Raw genomic sequence first — 26351 nt, forward strand, 5'->3', positions numbered from 1 at the left:
TAATGATTTTATTTTGTGACGATAAAAAAAGGGTCACTGAATATGTATTTAATTTTGATTGCAGATGTCGCGGAATATAAATATCATATTGTCAACTTGTCGATCGAGCACGCAAATATATTAATTTACCATAACAGAGTTGAAATATATTAAACATGAACAAGGAAGCTAATATATTAATTTAGAATGTACTAGTATTCTCAAACACAAATTACAGAATTACAGAATTAAACATGTTCCTAAGATCTTGAAATATTTGAGTAAGTTGATTTAAATTATTTGAACCATTTATTCAAAATTTTATTAGAACGAATAGTGTAGATGTTTGTACATTCAACATCTATTCACTTAAACTCAAACTATGAATTAATATGAGAGTCAAACTTTTGTATAACGAGAAAATTGTACTTCAATGGCTCTTAATGAATGGTTTTATAACTGATGTTGAAAAGAAATATATAAATATATACATATATATATATATAAGATGGAAGTATACATATGATCAAAATGTGTCAAAATAAGCATAACTCAGCGATAATTGATACATAACTCAAATCAAAGGGTCGCGAGTTCGAACCTCAATCCCACATCGTTAGCTTACGTTTATTTTTAATGAAATAAAATTTAGTAAATATAATATAAAAAAGATATAAAATATACCCAAAGAATTTAGTTTATTAAAGAAAATATAATTTACAATATAAATCTCTTTAATATAAAGTATAAATTATTAGGTTTGAATAAAGAATAAAATTTCAAAATATTTTTAATTTAAAAAATATAAATTTTTTGTTTTCTAAAATATAATAGCTTTAAATACAAAACAAAATTTCAAAATATTTTAAATTAAGAAATATAAAATATAAAAACAAAAAAGAAAAAATAAATTTATAGTCTATTAAATAAAATATAATTTACAATATTAATAAAGTATAAATTATTAGTTTAAATAAAAAACAAATATTTAAAATATTTTTAATTTGAAAAATAGAAATTTTTTTTGTTTAAGAAAATATAACAGCTTTTAGTAAAGAATAAATTTTCAAAATATTTTAAATTAGAAAAATATAAAATATATAAAAAAATAGTATTTTGCATTCCATGGGATCCAACCCTAGATTTGGTAAAGAATATGTTTTGTAGTTTCCAAAAAGTGATCTATTTTTTGGAAACGTTTCTCAAAGTTTAGAAACAAGAAATGAGATTGGTTACCAAACATATATGTTTCTCAAAATATGAAAAACACGAGCCTTCGACCTATTAGATATATTTTTTTTAATTCTTGGATATATTAGGCACATAATTTAATTTGTGGTTAGTAAACCCTACAAGAAATAAGTTTTTTCCCGACGCTTCAAAACGTTGGGAAATGTTATTCCCGACGAAATTTTTGCGTCGGCAAAAAAGTCAGGAGAAGCGCATCGGGAAAAGGTCCGTCCCGCTGCTTTTGACAAACCGTTAGGAAAATTTTACTTTTCCCAACTATATACAAAAAGTTAGGAAAAGTTGAGTTTTCTCGACGATATACAAAAAGTTGGGAAATATTTGTTTTCCCGACCTTTTCTGATAAGTCGGGAAATGTTACTTTTCCCAACCTTTTCTGATAAGTCGGGAAATGTTACTTTTCCCAACCTTTTCTGAAAAGTCGGCAAAGTGATCTTCCCATGTTAATTTGAATTGCATCCCTCTTTAGCAACCTAATTTATGGTATTTCAATTCACATTATCAAAATATCAAAAAATATACTTTTATATTAAATAAAATAATATTCTTACAAATTAAGAGAGTTTAGTACGCGTTACAAAAGTTGAGGATGTAATAATAAAATATTACATCATAACAAAAGTTGCATCTATTCACAAATATTTCATTTCCGACTCTATCTAATCTTCTAACACGTGAAACCTTACAGAACAATGATTTCCAAAAATTCCTAAAAAAAACAAAACAAAACCATTATGAATGTTTAGTAATTCGAACTAGCTAAATAATGAAAAGTAAATTTTATAAGTCCATATAAAGTTCATTTTTTTGTCTAATAAGTCCATATATTTAAAATATGTCTAACAAGTCATTCACTTATTAAACATAACATTGAAAATTCAGAAATTTATTAGACATTTTTAAAGTTTAAAGAATATTAGGTACGAAATTGAAAGTTTAAGGATTTAATACACACAACTTTCAAAGTTGAAAGACTCAACTTGTAATTTAACCACATATAACTAATTAGCCAAAAATGTCAAATGATTTATAATCTTGGAAGTAATTCTTATTTTGACCCTTAATCTCTTAAAATTCTCAACTCTGTTCTGGATGTATTTAAAATTTTCAATTAAGTCATTAGGTAAAAACACAATTAAAAATTTGTTAATAAAATACTATTGTATCATTAAATCATTGTTCTATTGTTATATTTGAACACATAAGCATGCTATTTGGAAGAAATGAATTATGTTGATGTGCATGGTCAAATTTTGTTGATTGAATTTTGTATAAAGTAGTAGCCGAGTGGCATATCACATGTTTAAATATGTTCATAATATTAAATTAATGATACATCAACTACTTTTATTTAAAAAAATTAACTTTTTTTTAATAAAATACCTAATTGTGAATTTGAATACATTAGGAGAAATTTTGCAATTTTGAAAAATCAATGAAAATTACATCCTAAAGACTATTTAGTATATTTAGTCTATGTAATTTGTCCCAACTCATAGGTAATATAGGTATTTTTTAATTAATAATAACACTAACTTTAAACCAACTCTACCAACCTAAACACAACTCAACTAGTTAAGATATGATACATCCAGGTTTGAGCCCTTCAGAAGTAAGAAAAAAAAAAGATATGGTTGAATAATAAATTTTGGCCAATTATCTATCATTATTTTAAGTGAATGACAAAATTAATTATTGATAAATTCAAGATCTATCACAAATTGGCAGTGTCTTCAAATTAATCTTAAAATTGACAAATCAAATAATGTCACGTGTTTTTCTTACCATTATCCAATGACATTCGCTAATTAGATCAGTCAATGTTGAGATTGGATTCAAACCCATGTAAGCTCATAATAAGAAAGCCTACATAAGACCTCAAAGACTCTATAAATAGAGAGAACACCTATCATGAGCAATTAGAGCCACCCAAAAGTATCACGGGCTCACAATTTACTTTTTTTATTTTTAAGAAAGAAGACTTGAAGATCAAAAGACTTCACAGAGCTGAAGTACTTCAACAAGCAACAAGTCAAAGAAATTTGTCAAGCTACAAGTTGAAATAATTTCATCAAACTACAAGTCGAAAAACTTAGGGGTGTTTAAGGAACCCGACGAACCCAACATAATCCGGGTTGGGTTGGGTTGAATCTAACATTGGGTTGGATTGGGTTGGAAAATGGGTCTCAGGTTGACCTTTGAGAATCTCTCGGATTGACCCGACCCAACCCAATATCTTGTAATTTTTTTAATATATATATATATATATATATTATAGTAATATTACATATATATATATAATAATTATTAATTAAAATCTTATTTTTTGTGTTAATCTGAACCATCCCTTTCAATTTAGATTTAGGTTTCATCATTTCCATCCTTATCATTCTCTCTCTCATCTCTTCCTCTCCTTCTCATCTCTCTCTAATCTCTCCTCCCCGTCGCTCCACCTCCACCTGCGGCCGTCGCTCCACCTGTTTCTACCGTCGCTGCACCATCTCTCGTTGCCGCCTCTCCTTCATTTCGAAGTAGGTAAGTTTTTATCTTTTGTTCTTTGTTTTGTTCTTTGTTTGTTTTTTTTCCTCTATTGCTTTATATTTCATTATATTTCTGAATAAATAGCAAAAAAAAAAAAAAAAACAACCCGACGACCCAACCTGACCCAACCCAAAATTTTTGGGTTGGGTTGGGTTGGCGTGCATTTTTCAGCCTGTCGGTTCCCACATATTGCCAACCCGAAAATTCGGGTTGGTCCAAAAAACACCTTCAACTCAATTCAACTCAACCCAATCCGTGAACACCCCTAGAAAAACTTCAACAAGCAACAAGCTGAAGGACTTTGTCGACCTATAAGTCGAGAACTTCATCAAGCTACAAGCTGAAGGCTTGAAAGATCTTAAACAAGTTTAAAGACGAAGACCTCAAATTATCATTCAACAAGCTCTAGAAGCCGAAGACACCAATCTTCTTGATACGAGAACAAGCTCATCAGCACTCAAATAAAGTTTACGCATTAGAGGATTATACATTAGAGATTGTAACACTTACATACATAAATACAAATATAAGTTAATCTGTTTCGAGTTTCTTTTCTTAGAAATTCCTTGCAAACAGGCATGTATCCCGACCAAAAGGTCATAGATTGGAATCCTCACCCTCACATATTATTGTAATAAAATAAAACTTTAAAGGAACTCTTGAACCAACTTAACATACAATATTACTAATTCAAACATAGTTTAAATTAGAAGACACCTATTACCTACTAACACAAGTATAACTCAACTAGTTGTAATATTATTAACCATACTTTATAAAGGTAGGGATTCGATCCCACCCCACATTTGTTGAACTCTTAGAAAAAACAAAACAAAAAAAAACTTTTTACATTCTTTAGAGTTTTAAGGGTAATCATTATCCATTATGTTCACATTTGTTGATCTAAATAAGTTAATAAATAAAATTTCAATTATTTCTTTGGCGAATCAAAAGTATTGCTTGGGTGATAAAGCAGCTTTTAATGCAAAATTTTGGTCCAAGTCATTGATGAGTTGATTGGATGATTACAAGCTAGCATAAAGAAAATTGTGCACTCGTGCTAGCCTAACACACTTAAGCCAGATAGAGAGTTAAGTCGAATGTAGCTAGAAGAGTCGGATTGTGTAATGTACCTCATGCTTGAAGTCTCTTATATTTATAGACATGTTGTTTCAGGTCATTTGAATTGATTATTCCTTGGTTTTTCTTGAGACTTAATAATGTTCGAAATCTTCAATGGTGTTGATGCAAAATTCTGCCAAGTTGTCGAGGTCGATCGCATAGCAATTGACTGAGCTAACGAGGTGCAAGCTCATACAAGGTAAAACCTACAAAAAGAAAGAAAACATTTCGACACTCAAGTCAGTATAAGTGCGAGCTCAAATAGGTCATTCTCGGAGCAGAATTGTATATGTGAGTTAGAGGAATGAAGATCTTTTTATAGGCAGAGTGAAAGGACACGTCCGTTATGGTCGTTACGACAAAGCGGTTAGATGTTTAGCCATAGGTCGGCTATTCATCCATAGGTCGGCTATGGATGAGCTTAGTAGCTCGGCGGTAGGTGAGCTTAGTAGCTCGACAATAGGTGAGCTTAGAAACTCGGCTGTAGGTGAGATAAGTAGTTCGGCCATATCTCGCCACGTGGTAGATCCTATTTTTGCCTCTAACAGATGGTATGAAATTTGTGATCTCTAACCATGACGAGATGCCTAAAGTTGACTTGGTTGTGAAGCTAGATGCCTAGGATAGCCTAAGGCGTGCTAATACCTTAGCCATGACCAGACTATGTTTCAAGAAGTTTGAGCCTCCCACGCCATTATTGGGTTAGATGACCCAAAGGACGAGCACTTGTATCCATTTAGAGTCTTCTACAACCAACTCAATCTTTTCATAGTAGATAATTTCATTCCATAATAGCATCTTCCGAACCCCCACCATGCAATTATTATTGAACTAAAAAAATCAATTTCTTTGACACCAAACATAACCTTTTCAATTTTGGATTGGATTTTTTTAACTCCTCTAATTTCCAATGTGTTTTGTGATTTCTATAAAAGTCAAAAACTGCATGTTGCAATTTTAAAGTCGTACAATAGTCAAAAATTCCATTCAACATAACTGCCATGCCACTTGGGCTGCAATGAGACTTTTTTTTTTTTTTTTTTTTTTGCAAGAGGCTGCAATGAGACTTAACAGTTAAGAATGTGAATCCAAAATTACATTAAACATTTCAATAAAAGAAAGTTGTATAATGGTCTTAAAACAATGAAAAAAAAAACTTAATAACTAAGAATGTGAAAAAGTCCATCTCTAATTTATTGAGCAAAACAATGGGGAAAAAGGAATATTTTCGTCGTTACTTTAGTTTCTACCTCTAAAATGTTTATAGTTTTAAGAAGTGACAATTTTAATCTTTATTTGTAAAATTTTATACACAATAAAATTCTTTTAATATAAAGTTATGAATTATGGATATATTTCAAGAAAAATTGTGATTAAAAATAGAGATTATCTTTAATGGGTTAAATTACATGGGATAGGTTAGAAATGTCATTCTTTTTTAATATTTACAAATCTAGATTATGAGATTTTAATTAAGATTCTTTTTGTCCAAATTGCCCTCATTTAATATCATCTTTTACATTTATTATATAATTAAAAAATGTTTTTATTTCTTTTTTTTTAATTATTATTGAATGTGTTAATTAAATGCTAGATCTTGTTATTTAATAATTATTATTTTGTATTTTAATTACCTAATCGTAATGAAATGAATCAAAATGACAATCAATCGGAATAGGAATGTTATTAGTTTGATGTTGTTTACAGAAATTTCCTGGAATCGTAATCATAATTCCTTTGATGTTGTTTACTAAAATTATCTGGAATCTGAATCCGAATAAGATATATAACCATTACTAGTATACTCCTTTCTCATTTTTAGATAATTACAAATACATTATTTTGCTAATCTTTTTCAATTACAATAATAATAAATTTAATTTTAATTTATTACTATATTATTGATAATAGTAAACATTTTTTTATTATAATAATTTATTTAACATTAATAAATAATTAATAATTAAAATAAACTTAGATCAAATAAAATATATTTTTATTAGAATAACCCTAATTTAATATAACATATTATAAAATTTTATTATTCTAATATTTAAAAACTAATTTCTATTTAAAAAAAATCTATTGATATTATAATATAAATTTATAATATTATATAATAAAATCACGTTAACTAATAAAAATTGAAGTATAAATGAAGAAGAAATTATACGAGTATAAAAAAAAGTAATTAAAATTGTATGGGTCTAATTAACAGATGAGAAAGGATAAAAATGGTAAATTAATTATAATAATATGTGGGGTCAACCGAATAAAGATTGAGAATAAGATTGATGGAGTTGTAAGAGTGTGATTACACTTGAAATTAAATTATAAAATTTGAGGTGGGTCCTATCAATTGATTCCTTAATTAGGATTGTGGGTAACTAAACATGTAAGTAAATTCAATATTGTTTCCAAATTTTAGTAAAGTCTCGTGGAATCTTCATTTTCGCACACCATTTCTAAATTTCACTTCAGGATATTTGTCGTTCAAGCTCCATATTTCCGGTGCCATTTTCCTTCATTTTTTCAATAATTCTGGCGACCTTTTTTCACTATTCCGAGAACCTTTTCTAATTTTCCGACCACCTATCTTTTTTCCCGTGGCTTTATTTATTTATTTCAGCAATTCATTAATTTTTTCGACATATTAATGAGGTTTTTTATTAAGTATTAACTAGGTTAGATAATATATACTTTGTATTGTTACATGATTATATAATATATACCTCTCTAAAAGTCATATAGCCAACAAATAATTTCATTTTCTACAAAGGTTATATAAATATATATATATATATTTATATTTAAGCTAATCTAATCTACAGGGGATTTTTGAAAAACTGAAGGCATGGCGTAACGGGTCCATTGGGACTAAGAGACGCATCTAGCTTTTTTTTTTTTTTAAATTTTGTTTTTACTTCCTTTCACATCTCATCCTAATTTTTATTAAACATCATAATTACGATATTCGTATTAAACAACTTCACTCGCATCTCATCTTAGAGGGATACATACATCGCCAGTGTTCATTGAATGGACATCACTACATTTTTTTTTCTTTTGAATTAATTGTTTTATCGATTTATATTATTTTGTGAGTATTTTAGGCTAAGAGTTTATTACTTTATATTAATAAATATTTAAAATTTAATGTCTACTTTTTTTAAATAAAATATTTTATTATTTTATATTAACATATGTATTTCATATTTTTATTAACTTAATAATTAAAATTTTTTATAATAAAATCTAAAACTCAAACTTTGTAACTTATCTAAATTTTTTAAATTTTCGATTAAATATACTTCATAAATACGAACATCAAAATTCATAAAAATAAATACATAGTTAAAATTGAAATTGCATGTCTTGAAATTTCATTGATTACAATAAAACAAACCTCAAAATTCTTAGAAAAAAATTAAGACTTAACCTAATTCCTATTCTTGGTCATTTGATCATCATCAAGGATATTAGCTCATCTTCGTTGTCGTCTTCTCCTACGATCTGGTATCACTCCTTCAAATTGCATCGATCGATATATTTCGGTAATACTATAAATGTATTCTATTGCTACCAGTCATATTGGGCATGACATTCTGGAAAAAAGATGAAAACAAGTTTAATATTAATAAATAAGGTGATATAAAAATTTAGTTATGATGTTAATTACCAAATAATTATATGATGCTCCTGCCCTCTGTTGAGAAATCTCCTACTAATGCGATTAAAGCAAGTATTATAATTATGATCAACGTCTGCACCCTCATTTATAGGGAGACCATTAATAGTATTATTTTGGCGGTTTTCCCACTCCTGAATCTGGGGAGTCAAAGTTTTTCGTTCCCAATTTTGTTCGTGACGCCCGCGTAAGTCATACGTGTGAAGACGTATATATGTGTTGCAAGGTACAGGAATATATTGCACCCACCCAAATTGACGCATAACACGGTTGGGAAATTGCCACTCTACCGCATAAAAATTAACAATATGGGTTGATAAGAATTCAAACTTTTGACTTTTTTGTCGACGATATATGTCTTAATTAGTTGAGCTATAATCAAACTAGTTTGTTCTCAGAGGTTAGCCGAACATATTCTTTTAATATGTTATAGTTTTTTTAAGTTGTGCTAAATACATTTTAAACAGAATATCGAACATGAAGGAAGAAAGGTATGAGAGAAAAACATATTACCATCTTTATAAAGCAACAAGTGAGAAAGTTGTTTTTTTGTTTTTTTAGGAGTACGGTGTTGGAACGTTTTAATATTGAGTCTGTAACAAGTGAGAAAAGCATATTAACATTTCTAAAACAACAGGTGGGATGGAGATCCAAACTCACGATATTTTAATCGAGGATATACTTTTTAATGCTACGGTTAGATTGGATTCATATATTTACATCTTTTTGCTATAAGTTTATCACCATAAATCAATTAATAAGGTAATGTATAATAGATTTTGAAAAGTGATAAAAACAACAAAGTTATACTTTCTCTAAAAAAAAAAGGTTATAAAGTAAACTATCATTCTTCTGTTTACAGTATCATATATATATACAATTTTAAATACTATTTTAATTTAGTCTCTAAATACTTTTTTACTATTTTGGTATTAGTAGTTTCAATTTTTGTTCATTTTAATCTTTATATTTTCGAAATGTTACGTTTGAGAGATATTTTGAAACTAAAGTATAATATAATATATTTTACAAATTTCCGAAACTTCTAAAATCTTTAAAACCAAAGATAATATTTCAAATATATATAATATCTTCCAAAAAAAAATTCTGTAAAATTTTTTTTTGTAACCGTATGAAATTTTTTTTTTTTTTTTCCTTTTAACCCATACATGCTCCAAAGTAAAAATATATTTTTTTTTAGTTTCAATATTTGCTTAAATTTTATAAATTTTTTTAAAAAGTAAATAAACTCACAAACCAAAAAAGAAAAAAAAAACAATTTCATAGTCCACGTTAGTTCTAAAAAAACAATGAAATACACATGCACTTTTGACTTCAATTACTAAAACAAAAATATGCAAAAACATACCTCAAATAAAATTCATATTAAAAAAATTTCCATATCTCAACAATCCTATGTAATATTTTAAATATATATAATAAAATAATTAAAGATAGTGTTGTAGACAAAATCTCAATCCAAGTTTGCTATTTCTATTAAATTTGAACGGTTCCTACCACAAAAGAAAATTAATAATAAAACTAAAAATTTAAAAAATTAACAATAAAATAATTAACAATTACGGAAAGAATGGAAGGAAACAAAATAGGATTAAAATGAGAGTGATGGTGAAGATAAAATGAGAGGAAGAATGGAAAAATGAGGAGAGGGTAAAAAATGAGATATTTAATAAATGAAATTTGAAGGGAAATAAAAAAATAATAAAAAAAAGAATACTCCGAACCGCCGAAAGTGGATTGTGTTTCCAATACAAATAGACGCATCGCTAGTAACTCCGTCAGGAGTTCCGTTAAGTTCCTAGAGACGCATTCGTATAAAACTGGATTTTCAGACACAACACCCTAAAAATCCAAATACTTCAAAACTCACCCGTTTTTTTCAATTTGCTTTGAAAATGCCTTCAGTTTTTCCAAAATCCCAATCTACGGGAGTAGGAAAATACATACCTCATCCAATACCCTTTATTGCTATATACAAACATATTAACCAAAATCCTAAAAAATAACCTAACTTTATATTTGTTGTTTGTCATTTGTTTAAAAACATTCTGAAAATTATATAGAAATTTTGGAAACCACAAAAATAAGTTTTTATTTCCAATTTGTTCCAAAACATAAATATATTTTATCATATTTGAATTTATGGATATTGAGATCATGTAATTTATTTTTTTTATTAAAAATTGAAGAAACATAGAAGAAGAAACCTGAACAAAGAAACGATAATTCCACAAAAATACGTAAAAAAAAGGGGTTATGAGCCCAAAAACTCAACTAAAATAGAATTTTGAAACAAAAAAAGAAAAAAGAAAATAAGAAATTTACTTCACTCGCACGTCTATAAATTCCAATCTCATTCACCTCCAAATTCTTATTCGATTGTTCTTTGATTTCTTCTGCTTTTAATAAAGAAATCAGTTGTTCTCCGCGTTACAATCGGAGGGAATAATCTGTTCATTGGTCAGAGAGTTGACATTGTCAAAAAAATTGTAGAAAATCCAGCTGTTGCGATCGTGAAGCCATTGAAGAGAAGAAGAAGAAGCTTCCTTTTCCCCCACGCATTCCTCTTCCTCCATTCAGGTCTCAAATCCGTCCAATTTTCTCAATCCCTGTTTCTATTATATTCAAGTTCTAATGGCGAAGACGACTTTCTCTTCATTTCTCCTATGTCTTGCTTTGCTGTTCTCAATTTCTCTGAATTTTCTTCTTAGCTCTGCAGCAATGTCCGGTCAGTACGCTTCTCCGGCGGTGCATATCGTTTACACGGAGAAGCCTCGCGATGAGGAACCTGAGGCCTATCACATCCGAACCCTAGTTTCTGTTCTCGGCAGGTTTGTGTTCTCTTCTCTTCCTTCTCTGTGTCCTTTCGCCGGAAAACGGTGGAAATTGGCGATGAATTTTGGTATAATTTGTTGATTTGCAGTGAAGAGGCTGCTAAAGAGGCTCTTGTGTATAGCTACAAGAATGCAGCCAGTGGATTCTCAGCTCGGCTTACTCCCGATCAGGTCGCGGAGGTTTCCAGTAAGTCGCGCTCTTAACATCAATCGTTAAGAATTCAGTATTTCTTGATCAATTGTTCTGTGAAATGCTGTCTTATCTCATGTATTTGATGAACTTCTGTAAGAAATTGATGCATCTGAGCTAGGGATATAAAAATTCGGTTCCTCGTATCAATCTAATGCAGAGTCATGTGGAACAGCTGATGATTTTTTGAGCTTATTGTGATGTGATCTGTACTTTTTTTCCAATTGTCTTGAGCCACTTATGTTGCTTGGTTTGGTGTGAAACAAAAGTTCTTACTCGTTGTGCATGTTCTTGAAGCTGTTTATTGATTGGTCAATGAGTTGGATCAGGATTTTGATTGCCCTTTATACTGTCATATATTTTCTTCCTCCTTGATTCTTGTTGATCTAGCAATCTCAAGCTTGCTTTGTCCACACTTTGACTACATGCCTTTTTCTTTTTTCCTTTTCCAAATATTTGGGGTATCAAGAATTGGAGAATTGAGTGCTAAACAGTAAACATTATCTTCTTTTAATTTGACATGGCTGAATAAGAGAATCAAGTGATTAATGATAAGCTTTAATCTCAAACATTCTTGAGGTCATGGAACCGGATCGTGGCGACGGTTTATTTGAAAAATCAATATCCTACCAATTTTTCAAAGTTGTAAGATCATGTAGTTATTCCGGTGATCAATTGAGACATGTTGCTTGAGCTTAAATGCTCGTTTTTTCTTCTTCTTTCTTGAGTACAACAAATGTGCGGGTAAGGATTTGAACCTCTGACCTCAATGGAAGAATCAATTACACCTTATTCTTCAGCCTTTATCCAATCATTTCCAACCTATGGATCAGACACCACAACACCTTCGAAACTTGGATGTTTTGATATTACAGCAAAAATTATATCTTTAGCAAGTGTGTCATATGCTGCATTTTCTTTTTTGTCGAATCTCTAGTCTTGATAATGTGTCTTTATATTCGTAAGTTTTCTTTTTCTTTCTAATATGAGGTAGGAGATCGAGCATTCAACCTCAATGAAAGTAATAGATGTCTTATCAACTGAGTTATGTTCGGATTGAGATATTATGGTGTTATAAACCTTCAGAATCAGTATAAGATAGTGTTTCTTACGGAACTTTTTGAATTTTGGGACTTTGGCAGAACAACCAGGAGTTTTACATGTTGTCCAAAGCGGTACTCATCAGCTGCATTCAGGAGGAGGAGGAGTATCAAGGCTTCACTAGAGAAATGTTGATGGGTTTGTTACCTAAATAAAGTGCATTTTGTGTAATATTGTGCATATTACTGAATACTCATCTATCTATTTGCTCTAATCCGTCTGCGTCAGATAATTAGGCCAATGATTTGGCTCGTCTAAGTATACAATTTGGTCCCTTATACGTATATCGTTTTCTAATTAGCCCCTAATATATAGAATTATTTCTATTTAGTCTCTACCATCAAGAACTGTTAAATTTTTAATGGTGGGTTGATGTGGAAGCAATACCGTTTAGTTAATGGTATTGGTACTTGGTAGGTATGTGATTGAAAGACGTTAAAATATATGGTTTGAATACTATTTTGGTCTCCATATTTTTTATTTTTGTTCATTTTTGTCACTGTTGTGTAGTTTCAAAATGCTTATTTTGATCTATGTAATTTCGGAACACTCATTTTGGTTCTTATACTTATAAAAAGTGACTATTTTTTGTCAATTCATTTTCAATTTTATCTCATTCATTTATTTATATCATAATTTTAGCATGACCACTTGTTAAATTTCTTGAGATGTAGTCGTTGTGTATAAAATGTGTTAAAATTTTGTAATAGGAATCAAATGGTCACTTTTTATAGTATAGGAATTAAAATAGACGTTTTGAAAGTATAAAGATTAAAATGAACAAAGTTTAAATGATATGTATCCTTTTAAGTAAAATAATATTCAAACTAAAATATAATTAAAAAATTAAAATAGAAATTTGAAGAATTATCCGTGACCATTCGGATTGAAATTGTGATGTTTGGAACAAAGGTCTAGTGTGTGTGTATATATAATTCTTCCCATTTTCTTTTTGGGTTATCTTCGGATTTTGTTTTTATATAATTCTTCCCATTTTCTTTTTGGGTTATCCTCGGATTTTTTTATATAAATAATATTATTTTAAAAAATAATGATAGAAATAACGTAGGTTAGAAATTATTTTAAAAAATAGGGTAGTGAAATTGCAGGTCGACTTTTAATAGAGGATGGAAATCTTCCATTATAATATGTACATTTTGGTTCCCTTTAAATGAAAAACATGTTTATTAGCCTAGTAGTCAGGGATGTCCATTTTACTTGTGGGACTCTGTCCCCCATATATATATATATATACATACACCAAAATAATTTTATTATCCTCTTTATATATTCATATACTAGAAAAATATGTATTTCTTTCTACCCATACACCCAATATATATATTTGGATTCTTTACCATTTTTTAATTTCAATTTCTTCATTATAAAAAGGTCTCAATTTCAATTAGAATTCTTTAAAATAATTTTCTTCTGCAACATTTTAAATGTCAATTTATTTATTATAAAATATCTCGATTTCAATTATAAATCTTTTAACATAATATTCACCTCCAACATTTTAATGCCAGTTGTTCAATTTTATTATATACATTATTATCTTTTTATTTGAGTCACATAAATAACAAATCACCCTCTTGAATCAAGTATATCCTCAGATGAAGAAACAAATCACAATTTTGAACTCAACCCTGCACTTTTAACATCATCATAAACAACAAACATTAGCCAACACCTACATTAAGTAGGTCACAAAAAATTTAAATTTTACACCTAACAAGACTTTATAAACATATCAGCAATATTATTTTCAGATGCAATCTTCTCGAGCTTCACTGTCTTCTTGCTCACCTCATCTCTCAAGAAATGAAACTTCACGTCAACATGTTTGGTTCGATCATGGTATAATGGATTTTTCGAAAGTGCAAGAGCACTTTGACTATCACAATGTATAGTAGGCTCTGCTACATCATCCAGCATGTCTAATATCAACCCTTTCAACCAAATTGCTTCCTTAACTGATTCAGATAATGTTATATACTCTGACTCGGTGGTAGATAACGCCACTACAGACTGAAGTGAAGATCTCCAATTTATTGTATTGCCAAACACCTTAAACATAAAACCAGTTGTAGATCTTCTTTTATCCAAGTCAGATGCAAAGTCAACATCAATAAAACCTTCTAAACACTGAGCATCAAAATCACGAGCTGTGTAAATTAAACCATAATCATTAGTAACTTTTACATATATGATAACCCATTTTACAGTTTCCCAATGTGGTTTACCTAAACAACTCATACAACGGCTAACAACACTCATTGCATAGACTAAATCTGGACGAGTACATGTCATTCCATACATTAATTAACCTACTGCATTAGAGTAAGGTACCTTGGCCATACCTGCAAGTTCTGTGTCTGTCTTAGAAGACTGAAGTTTTGACAATTCGAAATGAGAAGATAAAAGGGTCGTCACTGATTTTGCTACATCAAGTTGAAACCTTTTAACTACACTATCTAGGTAACCCTGTTGTGTAATTATGAGTTTGCTAGAAGTTCTGTCTCTGAAAATTTTCATATCTAGAATCTTTTTAGCTAGACCTAAATCCTTCATATCAAATGCTCTACATAATTCAGCCTTTAACTTAACAATTTTATAATATACATGAGAAGATATAAGCATATCATCCACATACAGTAATGCACAGACACATTCTTGGATACATGTTTAATATAAATACAACTGTCATAATAACTTCTACTAAACCCACATTTAACTATAAATGTGTCAAACCTCTAATATCATTGCCTCGGAGATTGCTTCAGCCCATAAAGAGATTTTTTCAATCTACAAACCAAATGTTCTTTTCTCTTTTCAATGAAACCTGGGGATTGAGCCATATAAATTTCTTCCTCTAACTCTCCATGCAAAAAGGTCGTTGTCACATCCATTTGCTCTAATTCAAGATTAAAATGAGCAACTAAAGACAACAAAATGCAAATTGAGGAATATCTTACAACAGGAGAATAAACCTCATTATAGTCAATTCCATATTCTTGAGTAAAACCCCTTGCAACTAACCTAGCTTTGTATCTAGGTTTGTTTTCACCACTAATACTAGACTTTACTTTAAACAACCATTTGCAATAAACAAGCTTGTGATCCGGTGGTTTTTCTGCAAGCACCCAAGTCTCATTTTTAATCAATGAGGTCATTTCTTCATAGCAATTAACCACTTATCACTTTCTTTAGACTGCATTGCTTCATCAAAGTTCGAAGGTTCATGACTCAACGAGATTTCATCACAATTTAAGGCCTAAGCTATATCATTTCCTTGTTCAACTACATAACTTACTTCATCATATCTTGCTGGTGGTCTAACAACCCTTCTTTGTCTATCTCTAGCCAACTGGTAGTCTGGCATTTGAGATTCTAACCGGATAGTTTCAGTATTAACAATTTTAGGTTGTTCTTCAGCTAATTCACCAGTCACCTGATGATCAACCCTGGCAATTCAATTACTAGAAACAGATTGCTCACCTGATGGTCCAACAATATGTGAGTTTTCTAATTCAATCTCGAATAAGTTTAAAGACACATTGTCTAGTGATTCTGGTAACTCACATTACCTGACAACTCCGAAGGCATGTCAAATTCATCAAATTTCACATCTCTGATAATACATCGCCCTTGACCTAGTTTAAGAAGCCATAACTTATAACCCTTCACCTCATATGGATAACCAAGGAAGATACACTTCCTTGCACGTGGCTATAGCTTGTTGATAAGCCTTGATTAAAGGCTAAAAAATGTAGGTTTGCATGCTTAGTTGATGGTTATTTGAGATGGAAAATGTATGTTCATGCATATAATTTAGGGAAAATGTGCATATTTTGTGATTAAGGACTTGCGAATCCAATTATAGGTTAATGCAGACTAATTTGTATAAATATGTTTATTTTGTAAGAAAAAGTGAAAGTTGATGATCATAGTGCGTCAGACACATCGCATGCCCAGAATTTCTAGCTTACTAAAGGAAGGCACCAGCCAAATTGCTTTGAAAGTTTCAGCTTCACAATGCTTCTGCCACATTCGATGCCTAAATTATCAAAATGTGAATAACCACTTTTGATCAAGTAATTGGTCAAAGCTTTGGTCTTCTCTCCTAAGATCTCTACAACAACTAGTTACCAACTTCCCATGAAATTCTCAACATTTTGTTACCTCCAAAGCCTATAAAATGTGCTTCATGGATCACTTCAACATATCTCATTTTCCATACTTTTGTTTTTCCTTTCTACTTTGTTATCAATTTTAGTTTTGTAGTTTTTATTTTCAATTATTTTTCTACAATCATTCTTTGTTTATTTTATCGCAATTCAACTTGTTTCAATTTTGTAATTTCTTTTCAATTCTAATGAAAATCCATTCTTTTGTTATCTTCTTTTGTTATTTCAATTCTTTTACTTCTATAAGTAGCTAAATTATATATTCAACCCTCCTACGAATGGTTTAGTTCATATATTTTAAATTACATGTATAGTGAGCACGATGTATTACGCTATCTTTGCTTATCTTGATTGATACAATTTATCCAGTTGATTTTCTTGGCCACTTGTTTAAATCACATCAGTTTGAATTTAATTCTGAAAAGTTTAGAGTCAAACGGATCTCATCAAGGTGAAACGGAAAGTTATTTAGAAATAAGAACTAAAACAAGATCCTAGACATACTCTCTTATCCATTAAATGTAAGTTGGAATTTGATTTATTTATGACTCTAGAGTTTCATAGACATCTGTAACGCTGGTTTAAGCTTCTAAACAAACCAAAAGCGGTATGGAATAGGAGTTGAACCAGTTTGTATAAATTGAGCATAATTATACGGGCACATTTGGTAGGTGTATTTCATCTTTTTAGAACTAATCTCAGTAGGGGGTTGGCCTTTTAATCTTTGTGTTTTTAAATGTGTTCCCAACAATTTCACCAACTTTTATCCCAAACTCGATTGCTCATTTAAGCAATTTACAAAATCCATTTTTAAAAGAAAACTAGTCCCTGTTGAGACGAACTTGGAATATTTCCATAGTATTACTTGTGACAGTGTGCACTTGCACTTACCCTCGAGCTATTACGCAAAGGCGCAACACTTGTTTTGTTTAACATGTGCATATGCAGCACATCCAAATACCTTCAAATGACTAAGATTTGGAGGCTTACCTGACCAAACTTCTGGAGGAGTTTTCATATTCAAGGCAACTGAAGGGCTTCTATTTATGAGATACGCTGCTGTCGAAACTGCTTCACCCAAAAACATTTTAGGAAGTTTTGCATTTGTTAGCATACATCTCACCCTCTCAAGCAAAGTCTGATTGAACTGTTCTGCAAGATCATTCTATTATGGTGTGTAAGGAACTGTGTGATATCGCTTAATTCCAACTTCTTTACATAAAGTTACAAAACTATCATTTATATACTTCAGATCATTATCTGTTCTCAAAACTTTAATTATTTTTCCAGTTTGGTTTTCTACCAGAATTTTCCTATGTCTAAAGGTTTCAAAAGCATCACTTTTATTCTTCAAAGTAAACACCCACAACTTCCTTGAAAAATCATCAACAATACTCATAAAATATTTTGCTCCTCCAAGGGTTGGAACTCTCGCTAGTCCCTACAGGTCCAAATGGACATAGTCTAAAATCCCTTTGGATAACTCTCTGCTCTTAGAAATTTTACCCTCGTAGACTTTCCAAGGGTATAATACTCACAAAAAGGTAATTGTGATGGCTTGAACTTACCAAACAAACCTTGTTTATGTAATTCATTTAAACCTCTTTGAGAGACATGAGCTAATCTATTGTGCCAAAGGATAGTTTCTTTATCACCTTGTCCTAAAACAACATTTGCATAATGAGCGGCAGCTGAGGTTCCATTTAAAACATACAAACCATTTCTAAGAGTACCTTTCATTTTTAAAAGTGAACATTTATAGATCTTAAGTGCAGCTCCCTCTGACTTATAACTAAAACCTCCTTTATCTAACTGTCCAAGAGAGATCAAATTTCTCTTCAAGTCTGGAACAAATCGAACAACAGACAAAATCTTCTCCATTCCATCATAGAGTTTCAACTTGACTGATCCTATACCTTTTACAAGACAATGTTGATAATTTCCCATCAAAACCTTGCTACCTTCAAGTTTCTCAAAATCTTGAAAGTAATGTCTATGAGGTGTCATATGATAGGAACATCTGGAATCAAGTATTGACTCATCATTAACTGCATTCTCATACACATCTAACACTTCTGCTGACTCATAACCTTCATGCACATTTGCAATGGTTTGCTCACCATTTTTCTCCTCCATTTTGTTCTTGTTTTTTTATTTGAAGCAATCTTGGATCAAATGCCCTTTCTTATGGCAATAGTAGCATTTTCTATTCTCTTTACCTTTAGATTTAGATTTATGCTTAGTGTTATTTACAAGAGATTTTCTTTTAGATTCTGATCTCCCTCTCACCATTAGCGCTTCAACATCTTTTTTCTCATGTTTGATTTCAAAATCTTTGGATCTCGAAGCATCTAAAACAGTGGCTAACGTTAACGAATCTCTACCATATTCTATTGCAGACTTTATTTCTTTATAACTTTCAAGTAATGAATTTAGGAGAATAATAGCTTGGTTTTCATCATCTAATTTTTCTCCTGTATTCGCTAAGTCCACACATATCTTGTTGAAATAATCTAGATTTTCTTCTAAGGACTTTGATGGTTGCATTAATCCAAGAAACCTTTCTTTAAGTAAATTTTATTTGGCAAAGATTTACTTGAACAAAATGATTCCAACTTATCCCATAATTCCTTTGCTTTTTCAATGTCATTAACCTGTCGAAGCACATTATAAGAAAGGTGTAGAATCATTGTGCTATAGGCTATATCCTCCATCTCAACTTGTTTTTCTTTGGTCAATCTCTGTCGGCCAATGTTTCTAGTTTATCTAAAATTTTTGCCACTTTCTGTTGAACTAAAAAAGCTTTAAACTTTCTTTTCCAAAGGCTAAAATCCTTCTTTCCATCAAACTTATCTAGTACGAATTTTGCCAACATAATTTTAGGATTTTCAACAGCCACACAAAAATTTTAGGCTAACCAAACAGAAAAATTCAGAACAGAACAGCCCGAAACAATTACTATCCAGCCAGACAGACAATTCAGAATAGTCGAACCCAATAGAAAAATCCATAACAGGCCAAAAATAATTATTAATCAGCCAAACAGAAATTTAGAACCGCTAGAAACCTTCAGTACAACCCAAAAATATTTTCTATTTAACCAAACATAAATTTTAGACCAAACCGACCAACTAGAAAATTTCAAAATAACTCAAATGCTTGAACGGAAGCTTACAAAATCAAGAAATGGAATAGGTTGCAAATGATATAATTTATCTTATTCTCTGATACCGTTTGTTGTGCAAAATTACACCAATAACCACAGCTTATTCTATCAAACAATATTATTCAACATCCAGATAAATCTACCAAACAAGACTAAAACTAAATCAAGTAAAGAAGGAAGAAGAGACGACACCGAAATTTATAGTGGTTCGACCAATGTGGTCTACATCCACTGTGCAAGGTGAGAGAAAACTTATATCAGCTTCAATATCCAAGAACAATACAAACGGAAGAGGAGAGAATAACAAGCTCAAGCTCTAAGCAGAACAACCCACGAAGAAAATGAGAACAAAAGACAAATATACAAGAAGAAAGCTTCTGTATTTGTCACCTTTGACTGCTCTGTACACACCAAAGAGAAGAAGACGATTCTGCTGTATTTTGTATTTTCTGCTACGCCTCTACCTCATACCCACGACAAACATAAGTAAAGAGAAAGTAGGTAAAACATATGGGCTTACATAAAAGCCCCCACAAATGGGCTTTACAAAGTAATAAGCCCACCAAACTTCTTTAGCTTTTCTTTTACGGCAAAAATAATAATCAGAAAGAAACACAAGAGCTCTCTTGGAGCAGTACATGAAGGATATCATCGGGGCCTTCTTCTAACCAAATTGAAATACCCATATTAGACAAACCCAATCTAGCAAGAATATGAGCCACTTTATTTCTAGCTCTCTTCACAAAATTGAAGGAAGAAGAACAGATACCAGTTTCTGCCACATTCAACCTCTCAGCAAACCACCCGACATCCGACAGATCTTCCTCCTCCGATTGCAACAGCTGAAAAACTCGATATGAATCCATTTCTAACACGCAAGGTCTAAGACCCATTTACCTCACAAGTCAACACCCCATTTTGTCGCCGAAACTTTAGCCAAATCAACACTTGCCATAAACTCAATTCTAGTCGCAGCCGAGAGCATCACCTGACCGTGGCAATCCCTAACAACCACACCCAAACCAACTGATGACGACACCAAATCAAAAGCAACATCAGAATTAATTTTGTAACAACCCTTAGGAGGAGGATTCCAACGATCAGGCAAAGAGCTATTAGCAGATTCGTTTGACAGGGCCCGGGCATTAGCTCTTCAAAAATCTTGCAAATAAGCAGTCGCACAGCTTCCCATGTTCTCCAGAGATCGCCGCCTCACCTTGTTATAAAACCAATCATTCCTCAAATTCCAAATGGCCCACAAAACCGTGGAAAACTCCTCCATATCCTCTCAATCCAAATGCTTCTTACGCGCCCACAAAGTATTCATAACAGATAATCCAAACGCTGGCGGGAAAAGGAAACGAAATCGTGAAGCCTTCCATACCCGAGCAGCAATTTTACAGTGGTAGAAAGAGTGAAGGAGATCTTCACCATTCCGCCCACACAAACAACACCAATTGGACCCAGCAACACCACGAGCCGTCAAATTAACACCTGTTGGGAGACGATCAAGACAGGCACGTCACAAGAAAATTTTAATTTTAACCGGAATGTTCATTTTCCACATACTCGACCACTATAATTGCCGACAATCTGATCTGGATGGAGAAGGAAGCCGATTAAGAATTCGATACTGATCAACTCGATATCTGCTTCTAACTGAGAACAAGCCCTTGGAATCATAGTGCCAGATTCTCATATCATTCTTCCTATCAACACCAACTGGGATACGCAAAATCAAATTGGCCTCATCTTCATCAAATGCACTCCGAACAATCCCCTCATTCTAGGCACCCTAACTCGTCATAAGAATAGAAACCGTGCTAGATAAAGGAAGACGAGGAGGAGATTGTACCTGAAGACGGCCATCTCTCGGAAGCCAGTTAGAGCCATAAATGGGAATATTCAAACCATCCCCAATTCGCCAACGAAGACCCGTATGAAGAAGAGAACGACCCCATAACAAGCTCCGCCAAATATAAGATGGGTTGGATCCAAGTTCTGCATCCAAAAAAGACATGTTTTTAAAATACCGTCCCTTAAGGGCTAAGGCCAGTAATGAAGACGGCTTTCGCAGAATTCTCCACCCCTGCTTAGCTAGAAGACCTTTCTTGAAAGAAATAAGATCCCGAAAACCCATTCCGCCCAAGCATTTAGGTCGCCACATAACGTCCCAGCTGACCCAATGAATACGCTTGTCCTCATTAAATTCACCCCACCAGAAACGAGTCATCGTCATACTAATATCATGCAAGAGACCAGAAGGAAGCTTAAAACAGTTCATGGAATAGCAGGGGATGGCTTGAATAACAGCCTTAAGCAACACTTCCTTACTACCAATCGAGAACAAACGCTCCTTCCAACCTTGCAACTGGGATCATACCCTATCCTTGATGTAATTCAGAGTCTCCCTCTTGTTCTGAGGCATGAAGGCCAGCAACCCCAAATATCGTTGATGGCAAGCAACCCTCCGCACACGGATGGAGGATTCAATAGCAACCATAGTATGGTGTGGGGTATTAGGGCTAAAAAAGATGATAAATTTGTTCTTTAGTTAAAAACAAAGGTGATGTACTTGAGTCACATAAATAACTCTAGCCTTTAATTTGCTTTTATTGCTAGCATGTGTTGATGCTTGTTATTTTAAACATGATATTTTATGCCTTTAGGGGTGGTTTGGTTGGGGGTTTTCTCAGTCGGAATGGACATGGGCAAGTAAAGCTCTTGTTTCTTACACAAATTTGAAAACTTTTCCTGGGAATAGCTTATTCTCAGGCATCCCTTATTCCTAAGGGTGTACATCGGTTGGTCGGATCAGTTTTCAGGCGAAAATCTCCACCGACCGACTATAGATCGGTTTCCAAAAACGGAAGCCGACCGACCGACTTCCCTCCTTCCTCACTGATCAACGTTTCGTCGGTCAGTTACGATTGGTTTCGGTCGGTTAACCGATTTCTTTTTTTTACCTCCTTCTGGAGCAGAGTTTACAAATCAGATGAAGAGGAACGGAAAAAAAAAATATCTTTCAAAAAAGTATTCGAAATGGAAGAAGAGACCAAAAACATCCTAGATCTAAAAGAAAATAAAATATTTCATACCTAAAATCTTAGATCTGAGAGATAAACGTACATGCACGAAGAAATCGGAGATCGAGAGAACAGAGACGAAGCGTCACGGTGGCGGCTGGTGGCACGATGGAGGAGTGGAAGAGTGTGAGGAGCGCAAGGCGACGTGACGGAGGTGAGGAGAGTGTGAGGGGCAACGGCGGTGAGGCAGTGGCTGGTGGTGGTGTGGACTGAGAGAGAGAGTTGAGGGAGAGAGAGATGAGGGAGATGAAAAATGGGAGGGAAGGCGGCGTGTGTGTGGGTTAAACCTAACCCTACTTATAATATATTATATACATAAAATATATATTTTTTTAACTGATATTTTGGTTGGGTCGGTCGGTTTTAAGTGGTTTTTTTGCCAACCGATCGACCGACAATCCCTCTTAGTTCCCGACTGACTGACCGTCCCTCTATCTTCAAAACTGACCGACCGACCCTATTTCGGTCGATTTTAGTCGGTCGGGTCAGTTTTACCTACCATAATGTGCACCCCTACTTATTTCCATGGACAAGAGTTTTCTTTATCCTTCCAATTTCATGGATTTGTCCCATAGATTTTGTGCCAAACTCTTGTCTCATTTTTTTCTCAATAATCTTTTTTAATGTACTCATTTACTTTATTTTATTCGAATTAATTAGTTAAAATATTTAAATTAAATTTATAATTAATAAAAGAACACTAAAATTTTATCAATAATGTATTAAATTAATTATTATATTGTAATAAATTAATTTATTAAAGTGTATACTTAATTTACAAAAAATAATTAATTGATGCAATTAATAGGATGAAAATGATTAATTTTGTTAAATACATAAAATGATAATTATCATTATTAAGATTGATTGCTAAATAAAATCAACGACATGAATTTATATGTCAAAGTGGGCATAGCTCAGCGGTAATTGACAAACCTGGAACCAAACAGCTGCTTAAGGTTTTGTGTTGTTTTGATGAAATTTTTCTGTGTTATTTTTTGTTACTGTATTTTGGTGATTCTGTATGTGTAGTAATTTTTTCTGTTTGCTAAATCATAATTTTTTATCCAATCTTTTATTTTGCTTGAATTCTTGATTTTGAGGTTTTATATTATGTTTTAGTTTTCAAGATATTAGTGTTTGTTTAATTTTTTATTTCATGTGATCTTTTATTATGCATATTTTTATTAATTAATATCCATTTAAATAGATATATTATATGCACTTAATTAAATAAATTGCATAATATTATGTTTTAAATTATATTATATATGTGCATTGCAATATGCTTAAATGTTGGTCATTAAAATTACGTAAAGATTAACTAATTATTTTGATATCATTTGTGAAAAATTAAGTAATTAAGAGTAGCCACGACACCTTTAATCATTCTAATGTTTTAAAGATATTTTATTATTTTTTAATTTATTGAAATGACATCTTTGTTTGTAATTGAATATAAAATTTAAATTAATTGTCCACAAAGAAAAATTATTTTTATTTTATATTTGATTGAAATGGGATAATATTTGATTTATTATGATAAGAATGTATATATTTTTTAAAATTTTAGTAGCCCAGGGGCCTAAAATATATTTTTATATATATTCTTATTGATATAATGAATATGTCTCAGGATGAAGTATACTTGAATATTATAATTTTTGCCTACAGGTAAATTATAACATTCAATTCTTTTATTATTGGATTAGTTTACATTGGTAGATTTTCCATACTTTACTTGCTTCATTACCGTTTGTAAGTTTGTGCTTATTTGTTTATTTTGCAGTTCAATCTTTAATTATTACCAATTCTTAATCATCTCGTATCTCATTTTTAATTGGTGACCATTTTAATGATTGGAAAGAGAAAATTCTCTTGACATTAAAGTCCATGGACCTTGACTTGGCATTACGTATTGACAAACCATCAATACCTACAAAATTAAGTACCCAAAATGAGAAAGTAGCATATGAACGGTGGGAGAGATCCAACCGCTTAAGTATGATGCTTATCAAGTCTCATGTGGGTAAAAGTATGCGTGGTTCGATTCCCCCCGTGCCGTTAAATTTCTTTGCCCTTTTCATCTCCCTTTCCACAAACCCTATCCTCTGAACTGAATGTCGCGAATCAAATACAAGGCCAACTTAAAAATTGCCCTGGAAATTCATCTATCGGAGAGCGACAAATCGGCGGACGAGTACATCGATGCTCCGAAGAACATTGCCCCCAGCGATGCCTTCGGCCTAAGGAGTTCCTCCCACTTTAGTCTAGTGCTATGTGCAGGGTTTTTGTGAGTCTATGCAAGAGCAAGAACTTCTTCCACTGCCACCACAGTCTAGTCCCGAGAAGGCACCTACTGTTATGTTACCCACCCCAAGTACTCCACCTCAGCAAACCACTAAAACCCCTCAAAAGACCGCCTCTGACTCCCTGCCAACCCTCAATACAGAGCCACTAGTATGTTTAGAGCTGTTAGCTACCACCCTTCCACCAGCTATCCCCGCTATGCCCCTACCCCCAGGCTACTATTACAACCACCCAGACCGTCTCTCCAACCCCGCCAGTTAGAAAAACCCCAAAATAGGATACCTCAACATCCGTGCGCGAGTCCGCCATCGAAAAAGAGTCTCCAATTTATGTGGAGAAATTCCTGTTATTAGGCAAAGAGAAAGACGTCCTTTGGTCCTACCCGTACAAGAATGAAAAAGCGTGGCCTCGAGCTTCCAGCTCCACAAGCCTCAACAAGAGGGCTAAGTTGTATAGCTTCAAAAAGCCAACGTGTGTTATCACATTGCCTATGCCCACAGTTAGAAAGGGGAAGCAGCCCCTCAAAACGGTAAAGACCACCTCCTCATTTGAGAGGAAGCAACAATTTGCTTCTCCCTCTATTTTGAAGGCCCCAACCTCATTCGTTCCAGGAAAGAAGCTGGAAATTAAAGGGCAGAAATGAGGGAGTTTTCTAGAAAAGGTAAGCACATCGTGGGGAAGAGATTTGCGTGGGTGGTTAATTAAATAGGGAAAAGTTTTCCCCTCAAAACTGTTACCACATCACCCCACGATTTGATTTCAAATTCCCCCCAAACTTTTACCAAATTTCACCTTTTACCTTTTCTTTTTACCGCACATGCCTCACATCATCAAGTAATGACGTAGTGGTCTGTTTTATGTCATTTCCACGCATG

The 26351-nt window shown here is 32.3% G+C and overlaps 1 protein-coding gene across 3 annotated transcripts; it reads left to right on the forward strand.

Annotated features, from left to right (window-relative positions):
* The first annotated feature begins 10978 nt into the window (after window positions 1-10978).
* Window positions 10979-13204, forward strand: LOC111013481 (subtilisin-like protease SBT3.11). Of its 3 annotated transcripts, none has more exons than XM_022287929.2 (4): window positions 10979-11179; window positions 11311-11430; window positions 11523-11620; window positions 12766-13204. In XM_022287929.2, exons 2-4 carry the CDS (start codon window positions 11321-11323, stop codon window positions 12846-12848), a joined length of 291 nt encoding a protein of 96 aa, XP_022143621.1. In that variant the 5' UTR covers window positions 10979-11179; window positions 11311-11320; the 3' UTR covers window positions 12849-13204. The 3 variants fall into 3 exon arrangements, with proteins under 3 accessions (XP_022143621.1, XP_022143622.1, XP_022143620.1); XM_022287930.2 differs by having other exon boundaries at window positions 11319-11430; XM_022287928.2 differs by lacking the exon at window positions 10979-11179 and having other exon boundaries at window positions 11186-11430.
* Window positions 13205-26351: the final 13147 nt, after the last annotated feature.

The sequence above is a fragment of the Momordica charantia genome (genome assembly GCF_013281855.1).
Source record: "Momordica charantia cultivar OHB3-1 chromosome 11 unlocalized genomic scaffold, Mcharantia_2.0 BLBB01000011.1, whole genome shotgun sequence".
Taxonomy (NCBI): Eukaryota; Viridiplantae; Streptophyta; class Magnoliopsida; order Cucurbitales; family Cucurbitaceae; genus Momordica; species Momordica charantia.

Excerpts from the sequence above, each read along its gene's own strand:
- LOC111013481 (XM_022287928.2), top strand. The coding sequence starts at position 11,234 with ATGGCGAAGACGACTTTCTCTTCATTTCTCCTATGTCTTGCTTTGCTG. Across the intron at positions 11,431-11,522 it reads CTAGTTTCTGTTCTCGGCAG|TGAAGAGGCTGCTAAAGAGG; the intron begins GTTTGTGTTCTC and ends GTTGATTTGCAG. Across the intron at positions 11,621-12,765 it reads TCAGGTCGCGGAGGTTTCCA|AACAACCAGGAGTTTTACAT; the intron begins GTAAGTCGCGCT and ends GGACTTTGGCAG.